We start from the raw sequence: 23254 nt of genomic DNA on the forward strand, positions 1-23254 counted from the left end.
AACTGATGCCGTAGCACTTCTGTCGAAAGGAGTCTTTGAAGTAGCTCTAATGTGATTGTGACACCCTGCTGGAACGCCTTTTCCTCTGGACGCCGCCGCGGCTGACGACAGAACGCGGAGTCCGGCTGGGCGGTGTCCTCAAGTTCCGTCCGTTCCCCAGGGGCACCCTCCCCGGCTCCTGTCCGCTCCCCAGGGGCACCCTCCCCGGATCCCGTCCGCTCCCCCAGTCCGCTCCCCGCCACCTCGGCACAGCCCGGGATTGCGGCCCCTAAAGCCGGAGGTCGTGCTGGCAAGGCAAAATCGCCTATCTTGATGCAGGGGCCGTGCCGGCGGCGTCGCTCAGCGCACCACAGCGCTACGAGCTGGAAATAGACGGCTGAAACCCACCGCACGCTGTAAAGCCTACACAAGTCGCAATCATTGGTGCGTTAAATCTATGCGTGCGGCTGAATGGTGCCTATTTGCGGATGTTTTATGTATGTCAGTGTGTACGCGTTTCCGTGTGTATGTATGTGATGTGTGTGTGTGCGAGCGTATACGTGTGTGTTTGCAAGTGAATAAGTCTGTGCGTGTGGCGATGTGCCCGCGCGCGCGTATGTGTGCGTGCGTGCATCCAGGTTTGTGCGTGGTATATGCGGTGGAGTGCGCACATCTGTGTGTGTGCGTGCACGGGAGATAATGAAGATGAGAGCGAACATGCACACGTGGGGCGTGTTGGCCTGGCCGTTCAGCTCCTCCATATCAAATGGACGTGTGCGTCTGAGGGGTTGCTTTAAAGAACAGCAGCTTTTGATTTTAATTTGAGTATTATTGACCAAATGGTTAGAAATTTGAGCAGCATAGTACTCATGCCCAGCCACAAATATCCAAACACCGTAGACTTTATGTGAAAGTTAACTTAGGCCTACATTATTACAGTATTCCCGCCAAAAATAGGGAACCAAGCCAACGTTGAACAGTCGAACCTCAACTGCAAGGTGGGGGAACTCGGAACGCCCTGTATATGCATGCATGCATTCAATCATCAAGGTGAGCTCTAACCATAAATAACTGAAAAGTGTTACTGTATATTTCCACGATAGAAACGTTCCATGTGCTTGAAGGCAAACAGTAACCGCCTTCAGTTGCCTTCAACAACTAAGATAAGTTATTGTCAGAAAAGGACAATTGTGGGACCAAACACCAATTGTGGGACTGCGCGAAGCGCACCACGATCACCGGGTCCCGGGGCGCCCCACTTACCATGCGTGCGCGCGTTCGGATCTCTCCTGCAAGTGACCTCCTTCCGCTGCGCTGCACGCCGTGCGCTGCCGCCTTCGGCTCGCAGCTGCCACTGCCGCACCGGGTCGCTCGGTGTCTGACGTACGCCGCGGCCAGCGGGGCGGGGCTGCCTCTCTGGCGCCGGCGAGACCCGACAAGCGGCGCGAGCTCGTGCGGCGCTGCGGTCGGGACGCCGCAGCGGAGACTTCTGTCGTGGAGGGAGGACGTGCGCCGCCGATCCCGTCGCGGTCGCCGGGGCACCCGATAAAAATACTACGCAGCGCCATTCAGCCTTGACGAGGCTCCAGGGAGAGTTGTACATACCACCTGCGTCGGCAGCGTACACCCCCCGTTCCACCAATCAGCGGGAGGCCTCCGTCGTCGCGCCACGGCGTTGGCCAATCGCCACGGCCTCTAACGACGCGCCTCTCGTCGGCTGACCCTGCGCAGATGACGTCAGCGGCGTCGCGCCGTGGCGGGTCGATGGGTCCACCGTCGCAGCGGCGCACATGGCCTTGGTGGACGGGTATCTGCCGCATTCTGTCGGATCACCGGCGAAACTATCGGCCGTCTGTCGCTAGCCAGCCGGCACTGGACACCGCCCAGCCTCGGCCGCCGGCGGTGGTGCCGCACCACGCCTCGTTTACATCTCCAGCAGCTGGGCGCTCAGGCACCGTGAACTGCCAAGATACGCAGCTGTCGATTCCGCACCACCGACCGCCGAAACATCCAGCTGTCGATTGATTGTGCTGCTTGATGATTAGATGTTCCACTGTCGACCATTCCGTATTGCCTGGTCCCAACATACATAACTGTCGAGCATTCCGTATTGCCTGGTCCCAACATATCCAACTGTCGACCATTCCGTATTGCCTGGTCCCAACATTTCCAACTGTCGAGCATTCCCCACTTTTCAACGCCAAAATATCCGGTTGTTGTCCATGCCATACCCTTTACTTCCGAAATATTCCCCGTCGACCACCTCACACTGTGAACTCTGAATATATTCTGAGTTCAACCACCGTTCAGCACGCGTTACCAGAACGCCCCGCCGGCAGCTTCTTCGCACAGCGCACTGCCGTGATATCTAACGGCCATGTCGCGCTGCGTGCCGACGAAATACCCAGCCACCATCCAGATTTTACATTGCGTACTTCCAGAAGATCCGCCGCCACCATTCCAGATTTCAACAGAGGTACTGTTGAAATGTCGAGCTTTTAGCCCACGCCTTCTACGTTAAGCATCGATTGACATTTTGATTGTTGAGCGCACCGGACACATCGATCGTCAGGTGCTCGAGTTGAAAGAAACGAACAAAAGTGACCGAAAAGAAACCATCGAACAATGTTGAAGTGGTCAAGGGAAAGCGTTGCGGTAGAAAATAATGAAATGCATACATATTGGCAAGACAAGTGCCGGAATTAAAAATAATCTGGTGACGAGCCTTCGACGTGAAAAATATCGACACTGTAATACATCTAGCGATGCATGAAAGTCATCAAATGTATCTTACGTGTATGAAACGCATCATCAGAAATCTAATGGACCTGATTCGCGTGTTTGAAGTGAAGTGTCTTTCTCATAGATCATCACGCCGTCCATCGAAGAAATGCTGTAGCCATCTCTTTTCCATGCTTAAGCACGGAAACAACCGGAGTTTGTAGGTGACGAATGTCATTACCTGCTGCACGCCACATGAGGCGTTCCGAAAGTTGTGGTGTCAAGTGACCGTAACGCAGTGACTGCAGATTTGCGAAAGACGTGGCTGTAAATTTGCATTGAATTTATCGTTGCTGCAGTGCGTCATCTCCAACATGACATCAGCATCTATACAAGACATTTTAGCTGTGAACGGTTGCAATGTAGTCGACCGCCGTGGCACCGGCATTATAATTTTAGTCCGCATCGGTTTGTACCTGTTTTATTTTCTGCGCCCAGAATATTTCACGTTGCTGCCGGTCGTCGGTCCTGCCCGCGCTCTGCACCGCATGGGCTTGCCTTCTTTCACCTCGATCTTATTAGGGCTGATTGGACTATGGTGTTTAGAACTGCATCTGTGACCGACAAGTGACAGCATTTTGTCCGGATGCTGACACCCATCATGGACGCCCACACCCCGTTTCGCTCGATGCGCCTACACATGACCTGATGCAGCGCCTCCGGCCGGCCGGCGCACTCACACGCAGCGTGACACAGGTGGCCATAATTGCAGGCGGATGGCGGCAGATGGGACAGAATCCATGCGTCAGGACATTGGCTCCGTTATAGGTTGTGGTTAGCCTGCAGCGGTGACACAAAATCCCACACCTGAACAGCTCAACGCTCGCTTTTTTGACCCACGCCCGGCCGGGGGTGGGCGGGAGTTCACTCTCAACACGGTTTTTCGAGCACAGGTCAAAAACGCACGCTCGCAGCAACACAAATTTTCAGTACCTGTTCATCTAACAATTTGGCATCTTTTGAGCGAAGTTGAAATTTTGATCGACCAAGAGCAGCGACCTGGGTCACGTCAAAGAGGTCAATCTCTAAAATCTTTGACCTCATAACTTTTTTGCGGGTCATTTTACATCGTTCAAACCTGTTATGAAAATGGAGCATTGCGTAGCGCACAATTTGTGTGCTTCAGATTTTTCGGAAAACCCAAGGTCAGTTAGCTGAAGTCAGGTCAGTTTTTGCTATTTTTGTAAATGTGTAGTTTTGGTGTTTGTATATCAGAAAAAGAGCACTTACTTGCATGCACAACCATCATATGACCCCAGCGCACATGATCTTGGCCTAGATCATGGTTCATTTCTATGGCTACCTTCCGCAAAACACATGCCGAGCTCAAAATAAGTAGGTTGACGGGTAATTTTGCGCGCTGAATTCAAGTACTCCAATGAATATATGTTGTGATATCATCCTAGTGTAAAATGAGGTTACAACAGGTCATGTGAAAACGTGCGAGGCCATATGAGGTCATCCGAGGTCAACGAACTATGTTGCCAGAAGCGGAGAGGCTAGATGAACGAGCGCGACGCGCGTAACCACCTCCTTATCGTGTTTGTAAAGATGATGACGTCTAGTGGGACAACAGCTGTGTGTTCTTGGAGACCTGTAGATGTACAAAACACTTTCTGACCACAGAAAAGCACTGTACTGGTCACATAGACCCGAAAGGCACTTCAAATTTTTCATTTAAATGGCTTATAAATTTGACTTAAGTTGACATCAGACGCCCACCAGGTCACCCTAAAATGGCAGTTATTTGTGTCTGGAATGTTTTTGTTCAACAGCTGATGAGCTAAGCCATAAGAACACTGTAAACAAAAGTATCGTTCCTGTGAGCTCCTTGTACAGCAATTTGAACGGTAACCTGATCTGACCTGATCTATATGGGGAAACAGAAGTATTCGGAATGGACTCCGCACAATCTCAACGCTTATTTCTGTGCCCTCAATACCCGTCTTAACATTCTAACATAAGTTTTAACTGTATCTACCGAAACGACCGTTTTTGAAATTCCGTGACCTCTGGTGACCTCACATTTGACCTAAGGTCAAAAACTTGGTGTGAATTCTTCAAGATTTGACGAGAACTTCAAAACGGCATCTCTGTTTTCTTCTCATACGGTCTTTGAACGTTGGAGATCCCGGGGGAAGTCAACTTTCCCCCTCCGGCCTGGCGCGGTTGTCTCAGAAGCCCCTGGCCGGGTGTGGGTCAACGTAGACCCGTGTGTGGCCCTGAAAGGAGTGTTCCACATTTGTATAGGGTTTTGAACTGAGATAGCCATTTTCAAGATCATTCAGCGCAGCGCTTAGCCCCCCCCCCCCCCCCCTTTGAGATTTCAAACCCTTTGGCTTCTGTGCTGGACGCTCGCGAACTTGTCTAGACTATTTCATGCAGACTATTCCAGGATGGCCTCCATGCATGACGCCATAGAAAGGCACGCAAGTATTGCCACCTCACTGGCCATGTGGTGCTCAAGACGAAGACAAATATGATCATCGAGTTATTCGTGTCCTGAAGTGCGTCAGCACGATTTCTGACACCAACAGACTTCAACTGTCTCGCAATCAATGTAATGCGTTCAATGCAAGTTTTGAACACGAATCACGTGTTGTTCTACGTAATACGGGAGGTTGGGGACTGGTACGAGCTATGATGGAAGTAAGGCTAATGGTGGAATAAGTTAAAAATAGTGCTATAAACGAGTGCGCGAACACAAGTAAACAATATAACGTCATGAACAAATATACAGGAAGGCCATGATAAAGGGATAAAACACACAAACATGCGATACCAGGGTTCCGCAAACACGCGCCAATACGCGCGTCATCTCTCGGCAGGATGAAGTACTACGAGTGGGTCGGCTCGTCTGCTACAGCGGTAATTCCGACACAGGTATCTGGCAGCGACTCCGACGTCACACAAGCGTTCTATGGTTAAACAATGATATACTGAGGAGCTTTTGCAATAAATGCTGAAATTATGGCTAGAAGAGTCTCTTGCATTCGGCGGTATCTGCCTGCGTATTGTCCTCCTCAGCTTCGATCCCATCGGCGTGATATTTCACCGCCTGGTCAATTCTAACCCGTCCCTGTACCTTACACACTGTGCAAATTGTCCCCGAAAGCTTATGCCATCGGATTTAGCTTACAACACTTTTTCAGAACAGGAATAAGCGGTTTTGATTTGAATGCATAAAATCAAAGTCCACGTCAAGTTTATCAAATAAAATATATTCACTAATTTTCGAGCGAACGTTTTCTATCTGTCTGTCTGTCTGTCTGTCTGTCTGCCTGTCTGTCTGTCTGTGCGTTTGTCTGTCTGTCCGTATGTATGTCTGCCTGTCTATCATTATCTCCGTCTCTCCGTTTGTCTGTCTGTTTATCTAGCTGGCTGGCTATCTGTCCACATTTTTCACTGGACGCATAGCGCTGACGGCCGCTCGAATCGCCGTGAAATTTGTGCATGCAACGGGTTTGACTTATTTGCATGCAACGGGTTTGACGCCATCCACCACCGAAATACGCACACATCCGACTCACGTGTCGGCCACGGCGTGTGCGAGAAGGGGGCAGGTTTTGGCACGTCACAGGAAGACACTTCTCGTATATTTAGGGCAAGCAGGTTGTGCAAAGTATTAGCTGGCGAAAATATGCCGCAAAGCTTCAGCAACGATGGATATAGCAGCCTTACACCGAGCGGACCGTCAACTGACGCAGGCGCTCGGGTTGGTTTGGTTTGGATCAGAGCTCTCTCGGCCAGAAACGGACCATTGCGGGGCTACGAGATGAAGGAAAGCGAATAACGATGGGGCAGAACTATGTGCACTACATGTAGTCCTATTCTAGTCCTAGTCCTACGGGTGGTCCTCCGCACAATCCGCACAGTGGCCGTTACAGTCCGCGCAGGGGCCACTATAGCCCGCGCAGGGGCCGCTATAGTCCGCGCAGGGGCCACTATAGTCCGCACAGGGGCTGCTTTACAAGGTATGTGTTGCTGCTCGGACAAGGCCCCCACCAGGGGACACTTAATGTTTCCAAGTGATCCATGAGTGTTAAATAGCTTACAAATGTTAACTTAGGAACGTAGTCAAGGAGGAGAGGGGAGTGAGGCATGTGCGGATCATGACCCTCATGAGTCACGTGGTTTACACTCACCTTATCCACACTAGCGTTTGCTCAACTAGTGCATGTTTCGTTCCGCCTCATTCCACAAGCATCTCTTCTGAAATGCACAAACAAATTGAGAAACGGAGGACGAACACATAGTTTTTCAGATATAGCACAAAAGGTGGAAAACCTTACTCCGGAATCGTCTTTTGTTTCGCCATTATGGATGTCATTCTACGTCGTTTCGTCATTTTGCGCTTGTTCTTTTCTTATATTGGACCAAGCCATTAAGTACCGCACACATGAAATGATGAGTAGGCAATATCGACTTCATGGTGATGAAAAACGAGGCGACGTTGTGTCGTTGGCGGTAGAGATACTGACGCCGCAGTGACGTCTCTGACGCAGAGAAGCAAGCGAGATCTGTTGTCCAAAACCAACGGTCGTGAAGTCAAGTACCATGAATGAAAGTACTGCATAAATGCTATCCATTGATATCTTAAGGCCGACGGTGATCGAGATTATTTAGATATGCACGCAGCAAAAGTACGAAAAGGCAATGTCTTTATTTGGCTTTTGCTCCATGTTGCCTGCATGATGGGATAAAGTAGGTAGGTTAGATCAGGTTTAGAACAGTTTGTGTATGGATGAGATAGCTGTATCATGATGTTACTGGCGTGCGCCTGAGGCCGCCCCTGCTCGCGCCGCCAGTGCTGCTGCGCTTTGGTACGCCGCTGCCCCGAATAGCGGTGTACTGCCTGGGGCGCCGCCCGCCGGGGTCGGCGCCGCCCGCTCGCTTCGCGGGTTAATACAGTTGCCGTCTCGCAGCGCTCGTGTCTGGTCTGGGCAGACAGAACACGTAGACTTGAATATGGCGCAGCCGCATTGGACCTAGAGTAAGCTTAAGCAAGAATGAGCAGCACACTAATTTAAGCATTGTGAGTTGTGAACCAAGTCGTGATGCCTGGATTTCGTCCTCCTGAGGAATTCGACTTTACATCGCCTGAGAGGTGGCCGACCTGGCGTGATCGGTTCGTCCGCTACAGACTGGCATCGGGACTACACAAAGAGAACGGTGACGTTCAAGTTGCCTGCGTTGATTTACAGCATGGGTCCGCAGGCTGAGCATATCGTGCCAATATTTAAGCTTACTGCTGAGCAGAGAGGATTTTGAAGTTGTTGTCTCAAAGCTAGACGGATACTTCATTCCGAAAAGGAACTTTATTGCAGAGCGTCACAACTTCGAGCTTAGATCTCAAAGCTCAAGCGAGACTAATGAATCGTACATCAGAGCTTTGTTCTCTCTAGCTGAGCATTGTCAGCTTCGCTGACGCTGATGAGGCGTATCAGAGATCGTCTCATCTCAGGAATGTCTGACATGGAGCTGTCCCGTAGAATTCAGCTGAGGTCACTAGAGGAGGAAGTGTCTGCAAATACCGTCATTTCGATGATGCGTAATGTCGAGATCAGTGAACGGCCGTGATAGCTCTGGTCCGCCTGATATCAGTAGGGTTTGCGCACCGGCGCGGCACAGGCAGGCCGCGCCAGCAGCACCAGCAGTACAGACGTCAACAGCAGCCTTCCACCGCACAACGGCAACAGCATAGTCAGCGACTTTTCAACAGCATGCAGATACTGTGGAAGAGCACGTCATGCGTCTCCGAAAGATTCTCCTGCTAAGGGAAAAATCTGTGACAACTGTCAGGAAATGGATCATTTTGCGTATGTTTGTCGCTCCAACGGTGTCAGAGCGAGTGCGCGGACAGAGTCCATTGAACAACTATCGCCGCCCAACATTTTTGTTGACGAAGTAGACAAAGCTTGCGCGCCATGGAGAGTTTCAGTCCTTCTAAATGGTCAACGAGTCGCTTTCAAAGCTGACTCTGGCGCTGATGTTAGCATTCTGACGCTTGAAAACGTACAAGAAGCTGAAACTGCCGCCGCTTCAACATGCTTCAAATACTCTGACAAGTGTTTGTAGCGTGCTAAAAGTAGAAGGAAAGATGCACGGAACACTCCTGTTCAAGAACAAAGCCGAGCCTGAAGTGTTCTACGTTGTTGACTCAGCTGATGATCTCCTCTCCAGGTCTGCTTGCTCGCGCCTGGGCGTACTGAGATTCACAGGTGAAGTCAACGAAGACGTCTTCGGAGAGGCAGGTCTCCTGAAAACAGCACCGGTCAGCATTCAGCTCCGTGAAGATGCTGTTCCATTCGCCCTTGCCACTGCAAGAAATATCCCGCTGCCACTGATGAAGCCGGTGGAAGAGGAGCTGAAGAAGATGGAGCATCACGGTATCATCACGTCGGAGGGCAGAGCCAACGGACTGGGTCTCTGCGCTGGTCCCCGTCCCGAAGCCGAAGAGCAGCGGTTGTCCGCATCACGGTTGACTACAAGAGACTCAACCAGTCTGTGAAGCGACAGGTGTTCCCGATCCCTACTCTGGAGCAGCTGACCTCCAAGCTGAGTGGCGCGACGCTCTTCACCAAGCTGGACGCCTCTTCCGGTTTCTACCAGATCCCGCTGGACGAGGCGAACTCCAAGATGACCACGCTCATCACTCCGTTCGGCAGGAAGAGGTTCCTGCGACTGCCGATGGGGATCTCGCTCGCACCGGAGTGCTTCCAGCGGAAGATGGAGGAGATGCTGGACGGACTGCCCGGAGTCATCGTCTACATGGACGACACCGTGGTGTTCGGAGATGCTGCCAGCCACGATGCACGTCTCGAGGCCGTCATCAGGAGGATCCACGAGTCTGGCCTCAAGCTGAACAGGAAAAAGTGTGAGTTCCGGAAGAACGAGGTCAAGTTTTTGGGGATGAAGATCAGCAAGAACGGCATCAGCATGGACGAAGAGAAGCTCGAAGCGATCCAGCAGCTCCAACCACCAAAGAATGTCAATGAACTAAGGTCTCTGCTCGGAGTAATCAACTTCCTGGGCCGGTTCGTTCCACACACTCCAGGAGTGCTTAAGACCACTGAACGAGCTTCTGAGGAAGAACGTAGCATGGATCTGGACACCACAGCAGCAGCAGACGCTGGATGACGTGAAAGCAGCCGTCACTTCAGCTCCAGCTCTGGCGTTCTACGATCCAGCACGAGAGACGGTGGTCAGCGCCGACGCCAGCAGTTTCGGCATCAGGGATTGTGTTCTCCAGAAGCACGGCTCCGTCTTCAAACCCGTCGCGTTCTGCAGCAGAAGCCTGACTGACACAGAGACCAGATGGGCCCAGATTGAGAAGGAACTACTCTCCGCGACGTGGACGTGCGAGAAAATGCACATGTTCCTGTCCGGACTGCCGTCGTTCGAGCTGCATCTGGACCACAAGCCTCTGATCCCGCTGGTTAACACGAAAAATCTCGTGGATGCGCCGATCAGATGCCAGCGCATGCTCATGCGCTTGATGCGATACAACCCCACAGCGGTCTTCGTTCCAGTGGAAGCAGCACCTGGTGCCCGACTTCCCCTCACGTCACCCGCTCCAGAAGCAGGATGAAATCAGCGCTGTGCTTCAAGAAGACATGCATGGATTCTGCGAGAGAATCTTCAGCGATCTTCCCGCCACTCCACAGCGTCTGGTGGAGATCAGCAAGGCCCAGCAAGCAGACGAACCCCTACAACGCGTAGTTCAGCAGACTCTCTCTGGCTGGAAGGAGGGAGCGAAGCATCCCGACCTGCTGGACTACTTCGCCTCTCGGGGAGAGATGAGCGTTCTGTACCTAACGTGTGGTACACTGCTGATGCACGGGCGACGCATCGTCATCCCTCAGAGTCTGCGAGATGAAATGCTCACCCGACTACATGATGACGGACACTTCGGTCTGAAACAAGTGTCGCCAGAGGGCAGCAGAATCGATCTGGTGGCCTCAACTCAGCATCGACCTGAAGCGTCATCTCGAGAGCTGCTCGTTCTGTCAGGTGAACGCGCCAGCCCAGCACGCTGAGCCACTGGTGACAACCCCAACGCCATCAAGACCGTGGACGCACGTTACAGCAGACGTCTTCCACTTCAACAACTGCAACTGGCTCGTCACGGTGGACATCTTCAGCAGGTATCTGGAGATACAACGCCTCCCGAGTCTCACCAGCAGCGCAGTCATCGAGCGTCTGAAGCGCCTGTTTTCCCGCTTGGGGGTACCAGACCTCGTGACAACAGACGGAGGAACGCAGTTCACTTCAAGCTCGTTCGCCAACTTCACAGCGTCCTACGGCTTTACAAACCGCATCACAGACCCGCACACGCCGTCTTCCAACGGAGCAGCTGAACCGGGCCGTGAGAACCGCCAAGTGGATACTTCGCCAGAGGGGACCCCCACCTCGCCCTCCTCACTACCGCACGACGCCTGTGGAAGCAACCGGATACTCCCCAGCCCGTCTCCTGATGGGACGCGAACTTCAATCTCGTCTCCCCATCGCTCAGCCAACCGGAGAAGAGACATGGCAGCATGCCAAACTCCGAGATCGGCAGAGGAAGAAGAAGCTGGAGACATGCTTCAACCGGAGACACGGTGCCCGCGATCTTCAGCAGCTACAGCCCGGGGATCATGTTCGGATCAAGACGGAGAAGGAAGCAAGCTGGTCCGAGCCAGCCACCGTCATAGAGAAGCTCTCTAGACGCAGCTACCTTGTGGAGCTCAAGGGTACTCGCTATCGTCGCAACCGGACATCATCTGATGCAGATCCCTCCGTTTCAGGTGTTGACACAGCACGGTTCCACGCGGCGTGCCTGACTGTTCTGCACACAGGGTGTCCGCTCCAGACCTCCTCTCTGGCCCGCCATGCTGAGGTGGCGCCACCGGCGCTGCTGCAACCGCAGCCGCGCGAACCGGCGCCTGCACCACGATCGGTGGTGCCCACGGCCACCACCAGCGTGCCGTCGCCCGCGTCGAAAGCGGCGCCCGCCGCCGTCGCTGCCGCCGCTGACAGAAGCTGCGGCCCAGCCCTGCAACGCGCAAGGTGCCCCAGACACAAGGCCCCAACGCCACTGCTTAGTTTCAGTCCGCGTAAAACACGCAGTGGCCCGCGTTTTCTGAGAGACATCAAAGAGAAGCAGCAGAGAAGCAGCAGGAAAACAGGTGGGAAGCAGCAGGAAAGCAGCAGAGAAGAAGCAGTCCGAGAAGCAGAAGGGAAGCAGCAGCCTCAGAAGCAGCATAGCAGCAGCAGGGAAGCAGCAGTCTGTCGCCAGTGATTTCGTTTCGAAAGCGTTTTTTATATATTATACATTTATTTGCATTTACTCAAGGGGGGATATGTATCATGATGTTACTGGCGTGCGCCTGAGGCCGCCCCTGCTCGCGCCGCCAGTGCTGCTGCGCTTTGGTACGCCGCTGCCCCGAATAGCGGTGTACTGCCTGGGGCGCCGCCCGCCGGGGTCGGCGCCGCCCGCTCGCTTCGCGGGTTAATACAGTTGCCGTCTCGCAGCGCTCGTGTCTGGTCTGGGCAGACAGAACACGTAGACTTGAATAATAGCATTGTTAGCCTTTTTCCTCGTAGAATAACCAGAAAAAAGAGTGATTGTATGTAGCTCTCCCCACTTTTTCCTGGTTACGCTACGACGAATAAGGTTAACGGTATTGTCTTATTTATATGCATAACGTTCCTCGAAAATGCATTTAAAAACCTGCAGTTTGTGTGCGTTTAAACTTGCTTAATTTAGCCTACGTTGGATGATATGGATCAGGTTTGGTTAGGTTACGTCACGGCTATATTTGATCTCAGAGTTTGAAGGCGTTGTTGCATGCCACATGCAAATAATTAGAAAACCAAGGCTAAAGAGACGCAAGTCCCGTTCCCTTCGCCGTTCTGAGAGGTATGGTCTGTTGCTGGGATCTGCCAGCAGGTTATGGCGAGATTCTATAGATCACGTAAATTATATGTCTGGCATGTTATCAGAGACCGAATTAAATTTATACGTATCCACCGTTTATCCTGGCAGTAATTTTCTTGCTGATTGCGTCAGCTTTGTAATTTACCCCTGCCCATTCTAAATTTAACGATGATGTCCTTTCGACGCGTTTCGACTTCCCCCCCCCCCCCCCCCGATTCAACTCCGTTGTTAATTGCGACATGTAAACGTACAGACAATTTCCACAACGATGCGCTACTATTTGATCGCTTAGTATGTTGGTCTTCCTTTTTGTCAATTTTTTACATTTAATCATTTTTAGTTTCGCCGTTAACCTTGTCGATACTTACCTTATCAAAATTTTGCCACTTGATATTGTCCATTCCGAGATGTATTCCAGTCAGAACATATCTCTTCATTATCTTGCAATTTCAATTATCATTGCAATACTACTCCGTTCGCTGCTAACCATGCTGCTAGTTGACTCTATGATCAACTTTCATTTTAATCTTGACTTGTCATGAAACTGCCATGCCGTTTTGTCAGTTTCATTCGTAGGCTTCAGAAACACAGGACAATACACTTATTGCAAAGTAATTTATTGGACACACGACGACAGTGTCGCATGACAAAACGTTCAAGGTTCGAATCCCCTTCGACACTCATTTCGCAGTCACCACCCGCCTGGGACCGCCCTTGACGGCCGGCACCCCGCACCGGTCACCTAACACCGCCCCTGCGACTCCGACGCGGAGCCGGAGGCGGCGGCGGCGGGCACCCACCGGGTGACCTTGGTCGGTGCGAGCCACCCGTCGACTCAAACACACCCTCAACCGGTCCGACAGCGCGGCCTTGGCAGCAGGCGGCGTGTTTATCGCGCCATGCTCGTCTGGATGTGGATCAGACTGTCATGACACATTCCTCCGCAGAGGGAGGATCATAGCCGTCTGCAAAACCAGCCACAGGGGCTCTTCCGCCTTGCATCGATCAAATTGAGATGTCTCGAAACCCTGCTTTTGTCCCGAGCGACTTTTTGCTTTTTTAAAAAACTTTTTGACGTATTTCTAACAATAAAGCTTTATAAGCAAGCTTAGTTTTGTGTTCTTCTATCATGTCTATACGGATGGGGAACTGCCAATAGAGGCGTGCATGAAGGCAATAATAGCGCAGTTTAAATTTTCTCTGACAAACGATTTAGCACGACAAGGCTAAATTTGCTTGCTGTTAGTTGTCTCCCTTGATTTTTCATCGTTGACATTTGTCCAGAAGCGCGTCAATGCATGCACAAAATAGCGGGGAGGGGCACGCACCTCTAGCGCCCCTTTAGTACGCCTCAAGCTGTTAAGTTAGCTGTTAAGCTATTAAGAGGCCCACTTCGCAAGTAACGGAAAGGCGATGGCGCCCCTCCAACTGATGCCGATGTAACACCCCTGCGTTTTCAATGTGATCGAGCCATCATGTTACACCTGTATGACAGCATGGACCTAGTTTTCGGGTCACACCCGCGTGCATATGGAGTGTGTTATCACGTCCCACCCAACCGCATTGTGACTAAATTGTCGTGCCACATCCGCCCGCACATGGACCCGGTCTTCCTGTTGCACACACTCGTCTCCCCTTCTGTTATCTCGTCACGTCTGTGTGGATCGAGTTATCGTGTCACATCCGTTCACCTTTCGACCGAGTGATCGCGTCACCCCTAACTTCACACGAGTGAAGTCATTATGTCACTCTTGTCTGTAGTGTCAGTGACCCGTCACGTCACGCTCGGCTGCGTGTGATCGTGTTGTCACGTCACGTCTGCGGCAGTTGCGGTTGGACTGCGTTATGCTGCAGTTAGATCTGCAATTACAGTTTGATCTGGAATTGCCGTTGGATCTGCGTTATCACGGCTGGCATCCATAAGTTTGATCGATACATTGCCTCACATCCGTCTAAGGTAGGCCGATTTATCTGCTGTGATTGGTGTTGATGACATTGCATCTGTCTATTCATGAAACCGGTTTTGACGGTGCACTCGTCTACGTTCGGCTTGTTATCACGACATATATTCGATTCTGTGCGAGGCTTGCTCTCGCCTTAGTGTCTTCATGATGCAGTCCATGCTTTTGACGTATTATTGCTAACAAGCTGAACGTATTGACCGCATATTACGACGCATACATGTGAATCATAGTTGCCTTACATACGTCGTCCACGTTACGGGCCGTGGTTGTCACCTGTTACGCATTATTCCGTCCATATTCAAACATCTCATCCTTACAGCAGTTCATGAATCGTCACGAAACTGCTCTCCCAGAAACTGGAGAGGGCCGCCCCCATCGGAAGGTCAGTCGAGCGCCGCTTCACAAACAGGAAGCATCTTACATGCCTGGCACGTCTTCTGAGTGTTGGACCCGCTCACAGAGTTTACCCGGCGTACACTGGCCACGTCATTCCAGACAGGGCCCAGTGAGAAGCGAGGAGGGTTGGCGAGGGGGCTGCTCGCGGGCTGCTGAGCTCCGCGCTCTTCACACAGCTGCGTGTGGGGGGCGCAAGCGAAATCGACCCCGCCTCCAACGGGGTGATTTGGTCGGCCGTCAGGTGTCTGCCTTGGCGCCGGTCGCCGGCCGTTCTGCGTCGTGCGGCAGTGGGACGGCGCGGCGCCGCGTCGGTCGCGTCGCGTCGCGTCGCTCCCGACCGATGTTATGTAACCGGGACGCATGACGAGGTCATGTGCTCCGCCCGAACAGCGGAAGGGGAACCGGGGGGGGGGGGGGGGGGGGGGGGGCACGTACGTACTACGCCGCAGCCCCGAATCGCGGTCACGGCGCATCGGTGTGGCTTTGGCAAGGCAGCGGGGTGGGATTGTGTGCCAAGGTGCCGCGGATAGCCGCACGGCCTCAGAGAACGAGACTGGGCTGAGTCATGCTACACAACGGCACATTATATCCCACAGACGAAGAGTGTGGGTAGTTGCCATGAAGCCTAGCATGAATGTATATCCTAGCATGCCTTAATTTATCTGTTTCAAGGCCAATATATATTTAGTAACGTAACACCTACTTACGATTTCATAGGGTATGCTAGTTGCGTTCTAGCTAGCTAGACTGTTCTAAATATGCTCGCTTTAATTTACTTATGAATTCTTCCGTTGATTTCGATATTTTGTAACGGCCGAGTTTTTGAGCGAGCGTCAAATGCTCTCTTTTTCTTCCCACCCGGCTGATGTTGCTAAGGTGTGTCTGTCCAATTCCATGCGTGCCCCAGGCTCGGCAGCACTTTCTCAGCAGACTGTCCACCACCGCCAATGTCCGGGACCATCTGCCACGTGGCGCGCACGTCGGCGGTCGCAGTTTTCCGGCGCCGAGCCAAGGTCGAGCCGATTTGGCCAGCCTCGGGAGCCGGGCGGCAGTGTCGTTGTACGCGTCAATGGCGACCGGTAACAGGCAGCGACCAATGACACGAGGGCGACGCAGACGTCCGCGGTTTCCCTGAGATAAACACATGCCAGCGGCCGGAGCGCCGCCGAGAAGTGGCGACAGAAGAGCTGAAGATAGCTTATTGGCGTTGTTTGGTCTCAGCCCGCTGTGATGAATGCGCCTTGGCACTAAGACGGCTGATATTGTTCTGCGCTGGTTCGCTCAGTGCTGGCGTATTAGCAGAGTCAGGTGACATTTCCAGAAGTAGAAAGCAGAACGCCGTCCGCGAAGAGAGAAGCACTGAAGAAGATAGGTAATGTGATGGCGCGCCTAAAAGAGATTTGCAATATCTTCCTCTAGTCAGCTCTACCAATCAGAATAGGCGAAAATGGCTAAATGCATCTGCAAAACTGCTGCAACGGTGAACGAGCGCTCACAATAGATGATGAATTGTCCAGTACCGTAAGAGAACGCTCTTAATTGGTCACGGCCCAACACTTTTCCACGGAGCACACCAACAATGAGATCAAGCGGAACCTCTAGTCTACAGCAATACCATGGTGACATCCAGATAAAGTCTGGCGTAACTCCAGTGGTGTGCCCCCTGCCCGCTCTGTGCATGTGGTGCCAGTGGGCGAGCGAATCCCCTCATGCCTGGACTTCTAGCCCCAGATAGCCAGACCATATCGACAGGCTCGACTGCAGAACTCTGTAGGCCGGGCCGGCTGGAACACTCCCGCGAGCGCCGCCTTGAGCCACCTATCTCATGTGAACATTCGAAAACCTTTTCTGTGTGATCAGAGATTTCCAAGTCAGCGTAGCCGTCCCACGACTTCATCGGATTCATGTCTGTGTTGGCATGGCCATGTCGTCACTGGGTTCGTCGGTTAATAATAGTTTCATGTTTTTAGCCCAACCTATATACGCACACAATACCTTTACGTTTATGCTGACTTTTTGTCCTTCGACTTTTTCCGGTCATACTTTTATTCTCTTTGGCTTTTATGTTTCTACTTCCTTCGTTTGACCTTTTTCGTTTAATTTTTTTAAATCAGTTTTTTCCATTCCACTTTTTGTGCGGGTACCCGTGATGGATTATTATTGCATTATGGATTATGAATTATAGTGTAGATTATGTGTTGGGGTATTATGCATGATGATTGTGGATTAGTTCTTTCTTACAATGGCTATGTCATTGTAAGAAAGAACTGGGATGAATTGGAGGCGTGCATGAAATCCATTTGTGCACATGTGTAAACATGTCACCTTAAGTTCGAGTGATAAATGACATGCACGTAGGTTGGTACATAGATGCTGCCATGCATAAAAGGTCAGCGATATGTCAACTGCACGGAAAATGTCACACGTGGAAAACTTTGCACTAATACAGTGATCTTGCTTTCCAACAGGCGTTTAACACATTTCAGAGCGTGAAGAACTGGACCTGTGCTTAATACCAACCAGCTTATTAAGGCAGGTTGGATGCCGGTTCTGTGTGTTCTGCCGTCCTGGACTGAAAGAGTCGGAATCGACCCCAGAATCTGTAACAATGTTATCAAGAACAGGTCTGAATTGAACGGTGGCAATAGGATGTGAATGCAGCATTTGGCGCTTGAGACACGAATATATCTCGAATCGTAATATTCTACAAGACGGTTTTTCTATCTAAATGCGTTGATGTAAAACCGAACGAACGGCCTTTTCGCCAGCCTGCGATGCAGATGTCGGCTGATCAGCTGATGTCTGATGGTGTTCAGAGTGCAATAAGTTTGCTTGAAATTCTCCTCAAAGGAATGCAATTGAGGCATCTCGTTTAATAGTGTTGGAAATTGTCTTGATTTATTCGAGTGTAAGTTATATGACACGTCAATATAGGCTGTGTTTTGTAGCATTTGACAAAAATTTTAAACAAGACAAGTGTTGAAATTTTATTTAACTGCCTCGAAGCTATTCGAAATGTTTACATTCCTCGCTCTTCTGCTGCGTGCCGGGCTGTTCGCGTTGGGGTGAGTGGCGGTGGTCTGGTCCGGGTGAGGTCTTCACGCGCATCCTTCCTCGACAAGTAAGACGTCCCATGCTGTTACACTTGCATTCAAGCCCAACAAAATTTATCAGTTTTTGTGGTCATATTTGCATGGGGTATAAACCTTTACTAGGCTGCACCGAAGTGTTCGTGAATCCTGCATTTCGCGTCGTTTTCGTCGATTCATCCTGCACCCTAGCTTCGCTTAGGATGAATGAGTGAGATAGTGCTTATTTAGCGAAATGAAGCACGTGCTATGTATGAAGTCCTACCATATTCATATTCCAAACACAGGACTAACTACATGTTGATTTAGACAGGACATGCAGTGTGCGGGGATTGTTGGAAAGTAAGGTCATTTTAGGTAGAAATGGTTTTGACTTCCAAAAAGATACACACTTGTTTTCATCTATGGTAGGAAGTGCTAGAGATTATCTTCAACCAACACCTCACAAATGGTACACTGGATTATCATTTCACTGATGCATGTGCAGATAATGTAACATAAATATTATGGATTCTAAACCAAGTTTTACTGTATTGATGCACTACATTTAGTAATGCTTAACACCTGTTGTCAGCCTTTTCGTCCTCAAGCATGCTTACTGTCATTATGGACTAGCATTGGCTCCATATGCAAGGCAACTCCATGCCTCTATATGCAGTCACTGCCTTAATTTAACAGGCTGTTGCTCTAAACTCATGTCTTGTGTAGCTGATACTGAAGCCCAAAATTTGTGATGTTCATACAGAATTTAGAGTTGGAGTGGTTACCTGTCTTAAGGAACAAATGAAGCTATCAGAATTATATGCCATAACTCAACTTTTGTTTAATGCAGCACACACTTTTATTATCAAATATGTAAGATAGTAGTGATAGCCTTATTCATTGGAGAAAAAGCAGGATAATGGAGATATGGATGGATTGATGTCTTGGCAACATACCTTTATCAAAACAATAACAAGTCTTCAGCAGAAGTGTTTATAACAGACACATGCCCTTCTATTATGAGTCTTCTGCAGAAGTCTTCTGCTGTTGTTTTGATAAGGAATGTTGCTGAAATATCAGCCCATCTATATCTCCATTTTCCTGGTTTTGCTCTGGGCAACAAGGCTGTTGCTACTGTTTTATCCATGTGAATAATCTTCCTCACTAATGTACTGGACAACTTTATTATGAAATGCTAAAATCCACTCTTTTTGTGATGAAGGGAAAATGCAAGTATTGCTGTGGTGCAAATTGTTGCTGATATAACAGAGGACAGCCTGCAGTGTTTCCTACAGAGAAGAGTGTTGCTCCTTGATGTGTTAATTGCTTAAGGTATGCAAATTGTGTTTGCTGCAAATCATACCATTGCCAAACTTAATATCTTGATGACAATTTAGCAGTAAGCAAGGCTAAAAATTAGAGATATGATTTGATAATATATTCACTGTAAAACATCACTTGGCATTGCTTCTAGGACTTGACATGATATCTACAATATAAAAGCTGCCTAACACTGGCTATATTTTAGACAAAAATACACACTGATCATGCACACCTTTCCCCTTCCAGCTTGCTGATTACACACATGCACACAAATGCACATGCACACACTGCACATGCACATGCACATGCACCACACCCACACCCACACCCCCAACCCACACCCACACCCACACCCACACCCACACCCACACCCACACCCACACCCCACACCACCACCCACACCCACACCCACACCCCACACCCACACCCACCCACACACACACACACATGCTCGCACATTCACACACACACAGTTATAAGATTTGACACAAATGCAGTCTACCTCAGCAGTTTTGAAGCGCCAAAATTATATTGGAGTCTTGCTGCACAGCACAATTTTGCAATGCTTCGTGGTCCAAAACTGATGGTGATTGCAGTCTGTGCAGTGCTTGTATGTGCTTTCTCTGCAACAGCTATTTAATTTTGACCTCCGGACCAGACTCTTGTCTCCATATTGCTCATAGTCTGATGATTGATGCATAATATGCAAGCTCATAGGCATGTGCCCTTTATGAAGCTGGTTTTTTGGTTGTGCTTTTAGCCACTAAACCAGGAGATAGTTGACAATCTGAAATCCCAAATCAAGAGTTTCTCCACTTTTCCAAATTATTTAAATTGGTGATGGGGTGCTGCAGCCAGTATGCACCACAGATGGCATGGATTTTTGCCTTATATCCTGGTGGTTGCATACAACTTGTGACTGGTTCATCGGCTTTTATTTGCCGATGTTACTGGTGTCACGGACGAAACTAACGTGTCTCCATCCCTCTATACCATCGGATCGCCGAGCATCACCATCCACGCCCACTCATCCTCGCTGTGTTGCTCCTGCCTAGGTCCTCCCTGAACCCGCCATGTTTCCGGAGGAGCAGCAAGCGATAGAAGGCACTGAGGTGCAGGAGGTCAGCGACGATGACGAGTTCTTCCTGGACGTCGACGTGCTGCAGAACCACGGCATCAACGCCGCCGACATCAAGAAGCTCAAGTGCGCTGGCGTGTGCACGCTCAAGGGCATTCAGATGGCCACCAAGAAGAAGCTGTGTGCCATCAAGGGGCTGAGTGAGGCCAAAGTGGACAAGGTGAAGGAGGCGTGCTGCAAGCTGCTGAGCGACGGCTTCGTCACGGCTCTGGAGTTCAGCGACCGGCGCAAATGCGTGTTCCGCATCTCGACCGGCAGCCAGGAGCTGGACAAGCTGATGGGCGGCGGCCTCGAGTCGATGGCAATCACCGAGGCGTTTGGCGAGTTCCGCACGGGCAAGACGCAGCTGTCGCACACGTTGTGCGTGACGGCACAGCTGCCCGGGGAGAACGGCTACACGGGCGGCAAAGTCATCTTCATCGACACGGAGAACACGTTCCGGCCGGACCGGCTGCGGCCCATCGCCGACCGCTTCAACCTCGACCACAGCGCCATGCTGGACAACGTGCTGTACGCGCGCGCCTACACCAGCGAGCACCAGTACGAGCTGATGGACATGGTGGCGGCCAAGCTGCACGAGGAGGCCGGCGTGTTTAAACTGCTGATCGTGGACAGCATCATGGCGCTGTTCCGCGTCGACTTCAGCGGCCGTGGCGAACTGGCTGACCGCCAGCAGAAGCTGGCGCAGATGCTGTCGCGCCTGCAGAAGATCTCGGAGGAGTACAACGTTGCCGTGTTCCTTACCAACCAGATGACGGCCGACCCGGGCGCGGCGCTGTCGTTCCAGGCTGATCCCAAGAAGCCGGTGGGCGGCCACATTCTGGCGCACGCCTCCACCACGCGGCTGTCGCTGCGCAAGGGACGCGGCGAGGTGCGCATCGCCAAGATCTACGACAGCCCCGACCTACCGGAGTCGGAAGCCACGTTCGCCATCACCACGGGCGGCGTGGCCGACGCCAAGGAGTAGCGCGCGGCGACGGCCGCCGAGGCGTCCCCCGGCGTCGGTCGGTGCGACTCTCGTGCGGTGCGACGCTCAGACGGGTTTGCGCGAAGGGCCTCTGAAGCGTTGGGCGACGGTGGGATGAGCGATGCTGTAGAAAGGCAGGCACGTGAGCTTAACGGCAGCTCATTCATCTCAGTGTATGCTATCTGGGAGCATACAAGTGCTTCAGATGTGTGCCTTCGATACTGACGGCGCCAGTTCGAGAGACTGTGTGCTGATGAAATGATGGTGTGATAAAGAGCCATTGATCAGTGAGTGCAACTGAGGGTTTTTCGCGTTTTGGGGATTATCGTGTAATTTTACGCAGCGACTCATCCACACAACGCCAGAGCTGTGCAATTCATTGTTAATGGGAGTGATGACTTGTTTTACTATTCATTGTCTTGTCATGTTTATTCCTACCACTTTGTTTCTGTCAGTCGTGCCGTGGACATGTACCTTATGCGAGACATTTGCATTCATTCAGCCGCCTGTTCGTTGTAGTGTTTGATCATTCTTGTGAAAACCACGATACATATGTGCGCCGCATACTTTGTGATGTTTGTCTTCACCGGCCTGCTTGGCTGGATGTTTCTACATTCGGGCAGAATGCAGGCGATTTAGGAGGCCTCCTGCAGCTCAGTGCCCGTGTTCGCCAAGTGCGGCGTTTTGCGCGACTTGTGTTTACCTCGGGTTTCACCATGATAGCGTTACTAAAATCAGGTCAGCTTGTGTCCACTACCCAGATGAAAAGGAAGGCTCTGTCTTACAACGCATCGACTCGTGAAAACAAAACTGCTCCCACGGATTGCCAGGCACGCAACGCGCCTTGGATCGGACCGTATTGCAAATAAGCCACAGCGAGTACCTGTCTTTTTCCACCTGCCACGAGTGGTCGCCGCCTGTAGTCTCCTGACGTACAGCTGTATGGGGTGTGTAGCCGTCACGGGCGTCACGAGCACGCACCATTGCCACTTCACCATCCTCGCCTGCGCTGAGCCCGCCGACTGCCGCCGAAGCTAGGCCCTCCGGTTCGCATCAGGCGGCCCTTGAACGATTCTGGGTATGTTCTGAGACACATGAGCACAACCAGGCGGGGGAGGGAGAACCAGTACCGGCTGACAGTCTACACAGCGACAGCAAGGGTTTCAGATGGCACCTGACAGGCGTGAAGCAGTGTCTAAGTGCCCTACAGGACCGGCTTACGTCATGTGGTGGGGAGATGGCTAACATGTGTCAGGAAAGACGGCTGTCATCACGTGACCTGTAAGAGTGATCCGTGCAGCAGAGGCCGTGTCCGTTACAGATATGGCCACCGTCACGTGACGGGCCACCATGCGGAAGGTGCTGTCCCGGCTGGCCAAGGTGGGCCGCAGCTCCGACCAGGCGGGCCCGCCGCCGGCGACGCCACCGGCCGACCCGGCCAGCGCAGACCCAGAGCCGCAGCACCGGCCAGCGGCCTATGACGTGAGCGGCAGCGGTGATGGGGACGGGCGGACGCGGTCAATCTTGCGGTCACGGTCTGAAGAGCCCGACAACGGCTCAGCCCCTTCCCTTCTGGAATTGGGGCTGGGGTTCGGGCCTAGTTGTCAGCGCATGGGAGGGGGCCAGCTTACTGTCTTCGATACTGGTGTGGAGTCAGCTCTCGATGCCTACTTGCTTGCCACTGTTGTTCGTTGAACCTATGTGGCTGGTGTA

At 51.5% G+C, this 23254-nt stretch overlaps 1 protein-coding gene across 2 annotated transcripts; it reads left to right on the forward strand.

Moving 5' to 3' along the window:
- The first annotated feature begins 18108 nt into the window (after window positions 1–18108).
- LOC119095943 (meiotic recombination protein DMC1/LIM15 homolog) lies at window positions 18109–22994 on the forward strand. Of its 2 annotated transcripts, none has more exons than XR_005093957.1 (2): window positions 18109–18163; window positions 22863–22994. XR_005093957.1 is itself a non-coding variant. In XM_037218803.1 (2 exons), exon 2 carries the CDS (start codon window positions 20510–20512, stop codon window positions 21539–21541), a length of 1032 nt encoding a protein of 343 aa, XP_037074698.1. In that variant the 5' UTR covers window positions 18111–18163; window positions 20492–20509; the 3' UTR covers window positions 21542–22665. The 2 variants fall into 2 exon arrangements, 1 of the variants encoding a protein (XP_037074698.1); XM_037218803.1 differs by lacking the exon at window positions 22863–22994 and adding an exon at window positions 20492–22665 and having other exon boundaries at window positions 18111–18163.
- Window positions 22995–23254: the final 260 nt, after the last annotated feature.

This window comes from Pollicipes pollicipes, unplaced genomic scaffold (genome assembly GCF_011947565.3).
Source record: "Pollicipes pollicipes isolate AB1234 unplaced genomic scaffold, Ppol_2.1 Scaffold_1801;HRSCAF=2106_pilon_pilon_pilon, whole genome shotgun sequence".
Classification (NCBI taxonomy): domain Eukaryota; kingdom Metazoa; phylum Arthropoda; class Thecostraca; order Pollicipedomorpha; family Pollicipedidae; genus Pollicipes; species Pollicipes pollicipes.